Source organism: Plasmopara halstedii, assembly GCF_900000015.1.
Source record: "Plasmopara halstedii genome assembly, contig: Scaffold_658, whole genome shotgun sequence".
NCBI lineage: Eukaryota > Oomycota > Peronosporomycetes > Peronosporales > Peronosporaceae > Plasmopara > Plasmopara halstedii.
In genome coordinates this window covers 1,911,504-1,918,474 of record NW_020187575.1, presented here as the reverse complement: position 1 = coordinate 1,918,474, position 6,971 = coordinate 1,911,504, and the positions used below count along the sequence as shown (strand labels likewise).

At 44.6% G+C, this 6,971-nt stretch overlaps 2 protein-coding genes across 2 annotated transcripts; both read right to left on the bottom strand.

The window, feature by feature from the left end:
• Positions 1 to 2,637: 2,637 nt before the first annotated feature.
• On the bottom strand, positions 2,638 to 3,169 carry PHALS_13545 (Zinc finger, SWIM-type; the record flags this gene model as incomplete). Its single annotated transcript, XM_024729326.1, has 2 exons — positions 2,638 to 3,070; positions 3,141 to 3,169. The coding sequence occupies 2 exons, from the start codon at positions 3,167 to 3,169 to the stop codon at positions 2,638 to 2,640; spliced, it is 462 nt and encodes a 153-aa protein (XP_024579714.1).
• A 51-nt stretch (positions 3,170 to 3,220) lies between these two features.
• On the bottom strand, positions 3,221 to 4,123 carry PHALS_14703 (uncharacterized protein). Its single transcript, XM_036407572.1, has one exon. It carries the CDS (start codon positions 3,727 to 3,729, stop codon positions 3,490 to 3,492), a length of 240 nt encoding a protein of 79 aa, XP_036263264.1. The 5' UTR covers positions 3,730 to 4,123; the 3' UTR covers positions 3,221 to 3,489.
• Positions 4,124 to 6,971: the final 2,848 nt, after the last annotated feature.

The following is a 6,971-nucleotide window of genomic DNA, read 5'->3' as shown; positions in this document are numbered from 1 at the left end:
ATATATGATTCGATTTAAGCTGATACTATAATTTTACGGGCTACTAATCCTTAGAATAATATTGTCTCCATGCCTTTGGGCCCTCAATGGTTCCAAAGCCGGGCCCTGTTGACCTCTACCCCGTTGAGGCTCAACAGAACTCAGATCTTCCCCAGTAGGCCACCCCGCGCTTAACGAGTGTTGACGTTTGCCCGCGACAAGCCAGAAGACTGGTAAGAAGCGACATTTCGGCTCAATGAACCTTGACGCGCCTTGCGCAGGGAGCAACCAGTCCGAAGGTGACGAATGTCTCCACAGACAATACACCGTCGGGTGTTCGAACGCTGCTCGGCAGCTCAGATCTCTGCCTCCTCGTGATCAGCACAGCTGAGATTCATCGGCTCAGGCCCACTCTACGAGCTGCTAGAGTATGCATTCCAACCAAGTCGTGCCGACTTAAAGTTGAATTCGGCATTCAATGCCATATTCTCTGTTTTTATTAAAAAAAGACGGATGTACACGGAAGTCTTCCATTCTGGCCACGCCAGTGCGAAGGCCTCCATAAAGACGGTCACTGTGTCCGCCTCGGGAAGAAGATCGGCTGTCATACTGGCATTAGTAGTACGCAAAAAAGTCCACCAATTTCTTCTTGCCCTGTTAGGTGGCAAAGAAACGCGACCGCACGCGATGTACCAGGTTAGGCAGCGAGAACACTCGTGAAAGCTGCAGCTTCATCTCCGTTCAGGAGGGAACGCCGCTTCGACCTAAGTGCCGCACGTCAGTGACCATTTTCAAGCTCGGCTCCAATGCTTGGAGACAGCTAGTGCCACGCGTTGTTGCCCTGTCTGGACCATGGCGGACGCCATGGTCATTCTGACCTCTCTCACCCAGAGCAGAAGATTTTTTCCATCCTTGCCCCCGAAGTTCTTTACACTCACTCTGAGCGGCTTAGGTCGGGGGAAGTCAACCGTCGACGACGATGGCGTTATGAACGCAGTCGACGCCAACATCTTCTGCTATAGAAGCTTCTGCAGAGCATTTTCATAGCTTAAAAACGCCTCTAGGCGCGCGCTGATCGCTTCAGGTTGCGAAGCTAGGTGTTGCACGCCCTCAGGGCCAAAAAGAGACATATGTTTTATTAGTTCGTCCTGCATGCCCTGGGGCAAATGCGTGAACTGTTCCATCCTCACAGAAGGGCAGTCGTAACGACTCAGGTGTAGATTGACTACAAGTGCTAAAAGTGCAGCGGGGGCTGCTGTAGCTCTTAACTTAGAGGAAGCTTGGTCAAGGTCGGTGACCTTCGATCTATACTCAGCACCAGTACGAGTGTAGCGAATCGCAAATCACTTACTCCAGGAGTAACGTCAACCTTAGCCCAAGGCTAATCAATTCTTTCGTTTAAAAAGAAACTGTAATTCATGGTTCTATTTGCGGCGAAGCCAATATCTAAATATAAAGATTTTCATATCTATATAGCAAGCGTATTTAAATGCATAGCTACTTGCTGCTCCAGCCACGTACTGACTTCTTGTTTAAGTGTAGCCACACCAATATGTGATCACACCATCTTCTCTGACCAATACCCGTCATGTAAGGCACAAGAAAACCCGCTACATAAAGTTAGCGCTTGACATCATAGAAATCATTCATCACATATAGCCAAATCAGAAAACATATACACAAACTGAATTGCAAAAACAGCATTTTAATTGGCACAAAAACATGTCTACACTTCATCGAGGTCATCCAGCTCATTAGCCAAACATTGATGGCATGAGTGCAAAGTCGGACTTCGTATTGGTTGAAAGGAGTAAGCAGGAAAAAAAATGTGGGTAACAAGGAACACTTGGTGAGCGCCGGAGAGGCTAGTAACAATTCAGGAGGTCGACACCAGCAGCCAGGTGATGGGTACATTGTTAGTGCCAGTAGTTCTATTGCATTATATTTTATTTCATTTTGAGTACGTTGTGTGAAGTTTCTAACAAAGATAATACATTTCATTTCATTTATAACCTAATCAGTACTTATTTTAGTGATTTGATGATTCTTGTAATTGATAGTTCGATTAAGGTATCACCGTAATTTCTTTATTTTTTAATAAATGCTATTCACGACCCGGTGTGTATTGATACAAATCGAGAACCAAATAGAACTCTACATAGTTCAATAATGCCAATGTTTTGATACGCTTTTTCTATAATTAGTTTAGTATAATAACATGAGTCTCGTGGTGTATGTATAATCATCGCTCAATTATTTCTGCAAGTCAAATAAAGTTTTCAGATGGATCTTGATGTAAGCCTCAAACCTGAAGTTATAATATATCCATATAAAAAACATACTTACAAAGTGAGCTGCAAATACAGCATTTTCATTGACTCAAAGACATGTCTACACTTCATCGAATTCATCCATTTGATAAGCCAAAATATGATGGTGTGGTTGCAAAAGCGGGCTTCGTATTGGCTACTTAGAGTAAGGCTTCGTGCTATTCTTTGGACGACCACGCTTCTTTGAGAATGGAAGTGGTTGATGACGCTCAAATCTATGCAGGTCGCCCTTGATCACGTATGGACTAATCTTGACGACTGGGTCACACGCGCGTCGATATACATTGATCGTCCACTAGTCATAAATAAACGACAGAGAAGGGCTGGTTTAGCTGACTGGCTTAAATACAGCAACGATATGGAAGCATGAAGCCATCATGTACTGAAGATAGCCGCACGAGCACGGCGCCATTCGGTTGTCGAAATCGGTAGCGTACTCGACGGGTACCCCGCCGTCCTTGTAGACTGTTGCAACAAACATTATCGAGTATGACGGTAATATCTTGATTTTTGCCACGACACCACTTTGTCGCTTGGGGACAAACATTTTTGAGCAAATCAATGTGAGATGGTTCAACGACGAGCTCCATACAATAAAGTCGACCCATCTTGATCCGAGGTATCTCTCCACATCAATGATACAGTCCAACAGCGTTTTGTCACGCGCGACAAGTAGGACATTGTTCGTCGACTCAACACTGTTGCTGGTCGTGGTACCGAATCTTGCGCATCGACTATGCCTCCAGGCCTCTCGCTCACTGCTGTACACTGCACATAGAGAGAATTGACTGTACAAGTCTGGTATATATCGCACAGCAGACGGGCTCGTACACTTCACCAGGGGGCAGAATTTGTGGCATGAAAGTGAATGATGTCGTGAGTTTATACATATTTGTCAGGCACATTTTTCTCAAATCATATGGGTTTATTGGTTATTTTTTTTCTTGAAGCCAATAAACTCCAAAAGCTTTTTAATAATCTACATCATCAATTCAACTATCCTGATGTTCTTCCTCATCAGAACAGCCATTATTAGAAACCTGCGGTAGCTCCCAGACCTGAGGAGCGTTGGTCTTGATGAAAATTGACTGTGTAACACTATCGTTTTTCACTGAATTCCGGATGAATAAGTCCAGCAGTTGAGGAGTATTTTTCAGATGCGGCGGTTGATGCAACCAAACTAAAAAACTCTGAGGGCAATATTCTGAAGTAAAGGGTATCGAATTCCACCGATCAGCCAGTATGGGAGAACAGTCTTAGATTGCTTCAACAACAGTTTGAACGGTTGGTCGTTTCCCTCACGGTCCATATATGTGTTGACCAGACATTGGACGTATTCAGTATATATTGCCTCATGTGCTTCGTCTTCAACTGAATCAAACAAAGAGTCTTCAACAGCTTTCTTCTCTTTCATGGTCATTGTATCTCCCAGTTAGCGTGGATCCAGAATATATGCTATTCCCATCCCGCTGTCGTACCAGAAATCATGTGGCGTTTGGACCAATTGCAGTAGATATATCTTCTCCCCATGTTAAACATCCAAATAGTTGCAAATTGTCGAATTCAATGCACAGTAATCTTCAAAAACAGGTACCGAATCTTTCTGGAATATGATAATTGCTTTGTTAATTTGCTCTGGGATTCCAAGACAAGATAACACTAGAAGTTTGCGTCGGTAATGATATCAAACTCCTCGGCTGTACCGGCATTAAAATCTCGACCTGCAACAATACTGTAGAGAATAGTTTTTTTAGGCTGACGAAGCAGTCCTGCAGGCTGCCCCATCTTGTGGCGGCAGGTTGAATCAATACCGGTACTTGCTTACGTTTTGTTCTTTTACAATCTTTGCCTTGATTTGGTGCAAATGCGAGCAATACTCGAATGGATAACCGTCGGGATATTCTGCGACAGCTCTTCCTCGCTTGACTTTGGTGGCTGCAAAACCGTCCTCCACAAGTAAATACAGATCTTGGATCACACATCCTTAAAAGAACATCTCAGATATTGTGACTGCAACAATTTTCATGTCAATTTGTTAGTGGCAGTATTATATGATTCCGCTCTACAAATTGAAAGACCAAGAATTCTTTGGATTTCAATAACACGGCTAGGATTTTCAGCAATGATTTGAGCCTTATGGTCCTACTCTGGCGTACAGAAAATCTCCAGAAACAATGACATGCCGCCGCCTATTAAAATATAATTTAAAATTGGTTCTGCCTTTACGTATGACCACCCATCTGTAATCACAAATATTGTGTTGAAAGCATGCAACTGATGCGAACTTGCGAGCTAACCATTTCGAAGCGGTTCGGCAGCAAAGGGCCAGCAACTTTTTTCCGATCAGGGAGAACCACATCTGGACGGCATAGTCGAAACGCTTTTCGTAACTTTTTATCCTCAATGCGCTGGATAGATGATTTACTGATACAACACGTTCCGATTCAAGTCGATAGGTGACGCAAGCTTTGCAGTGTTTACAGGTAGCAGACTTGCTTTGTGTGTTTGTAAGGAATAAGTAAACAAACTCCAAACGTCATCAACTTTTCTTTCTCCTCGTTTCTTAGTAGGTACTGCTGCAGCATCTACGCAAACCCAGCAAGATCAACGGTGGAACCGTAAAGGGTAAGATCGACGGAGACATCAGCTTGGTCGGAGTCTGTCATTGGTCACGCTGTCGAGCGAGTACTAGACTACCAAGCCACTATGATGATGGCAAAAACACAGGAACGAGAAAAATCGAGATTTTAGAGTCCGCGACGGACCTGCGTTTGCCTTGGAATCGGTCTGTGTCTCATAAAAGCCTAAAAATCCAGATTCTCATAAACATTAGAATTGAATTATTGTGATGAAACCCCTAGAATCCAAATCAGAAGAACTCAACCTTCGCCACCCCTGCTATTTGCATTTGGAACTGCTCGAAACAGATTATACTCTAGAACATTTGTGAAAAGATGTTCTTACATCTGATTAGATGATATAGATGGAAGTTTCATAAAAGAAAAAAAGGACAAAACTTTTGTGCAGTTGCCTTTATGATAATTTTTACATTTGTCATTTTGACAAATGCCCACAAGTCTTCTCCTTGGTCGAGACAGCGCAAGCAAGTAACAGGATGTCGGTCCAAATTCAGACAGTATATTCAGAAACAATTCTATTCAATATATCCCCTTTACTTTCTACATTAATAAGCATTACGTAATATACAGCGGGTGGCTAGCCGCCTGTGCCCCATGGGGCTTCTTTTCAGACCCCCCCCTTGCAATCATCTTAAGGTACGTTACTCCATTACTTCTGGGCTTAGCTTTTAGTTTGAGATACAATACTAAGATGTGAGCACACATCATGATAGCGGTCGAACTTAATGACACCTCCCTTCATCGAAGAGAAACAACACTAGGATCACAATAATTTTGCCTACAGGTCAATGCGCTAAAGTGAACGCCGTTTGTGCACCCACTGCACCAAAAGTTAGTCTCCGCTCATTGCACATTCTAATGCCAGGCCACACGAAACTTTTCCCGACTGGAGTCTTTTCCGCGCCCCGCTTGCATAGCTCAATTGGGCATAAAGGAAGACGCGGTCTTACGGCTGATCCATGCTTGTTGATGCAGCCGAGGTGGTGCAGAAGGGCTGCTGCGCTCCTTGCACTGAAGTGACTTTGTAACGGGGTTATGCGTACCCTTCTATGAAAGGGCTGGTCGCACAAGTTCGTGCGACCGTAAAAAGGTGTGGTTTGCACAAGTTGGTGTCATCACACAGTGGTGTGGCTACACCGTAACAAGGAGCCACCACATGGCAGGATTGCCTGTGGTGATGAATATATTAGGTTTAACTATTACTTAGGTATCACTATATTAATGAGGAAAACCTAGGATTTTAGATATTGGCGACTCTGCCGCATCTTAAACAATGAAATACGGTTCCAATTCTGAACAGAAGTGTTTGTTTGCCTTGGTTAAGGTTTTTGGTACTTGAAAGTAGCAGATTGCGATCCGCTACACTCGTACTGATTCTTGTAAAAAAAGTAAGGTCGGTGATCTTAACTTAGCTTCCTGTAAGCAAAGCGCTACGGAAGCCCCGCTGCACTTCCTAGCACTCGTAGTAAAACTATGCCTGAGTCGTTACGACTGGTGTGAGGACGGAGGAATACTCAAACTTACCCCAGGGCATACAGGACGGGCATAATATACTGATGCCCCTGCTGGGCCCTGAGAGTGTGGAGCACCTTGTGCGCAAGGGCCCGATGTCATAAGGGCGCGCCTAGAGGCGTTTAGAAACTATGATGGGGCACTAACCGAAGAAACTATCACCGTCGACTGCGTCTATGTTGCTACCGTCGATTCCTTTCGACCCAGGCCGCTCATACTGAGCGTTAAGATTCTCGAGGGTAAGGATGGAGAGAATCTCTTGCTCTGTCGGGGGCCGAGCGCGAGAATGGGAATCAGCGTGCGGTGCTTCGGTTGCAGCGTTCCCCTCATGGAAGGAACAAAGGCGTCAGCTTCTCAAGTGTCCTTGCCGCCTGATCAGGCATATCGCGTGCGATCGCTGCCCGACAGGGCAATTAGGAGTTGGTGGACTTTGTTCAAGAGAGAACCCTCATTACCGGGATGGTAGCAGATCCTCTACCCGAGGTGGGCGCAGTGACCATCTTTATAAAGG

Bases quoted from the DNA above. Each gene is read 5' to 3' on its own strand.
- PHALS_14703 (XM_036407572.1), bottom strand. From the start codon at position 3,729: ATGACCATGAAAGAGAAGAAAGCTGTTGAAGACTCTTTGTTTGATTCA.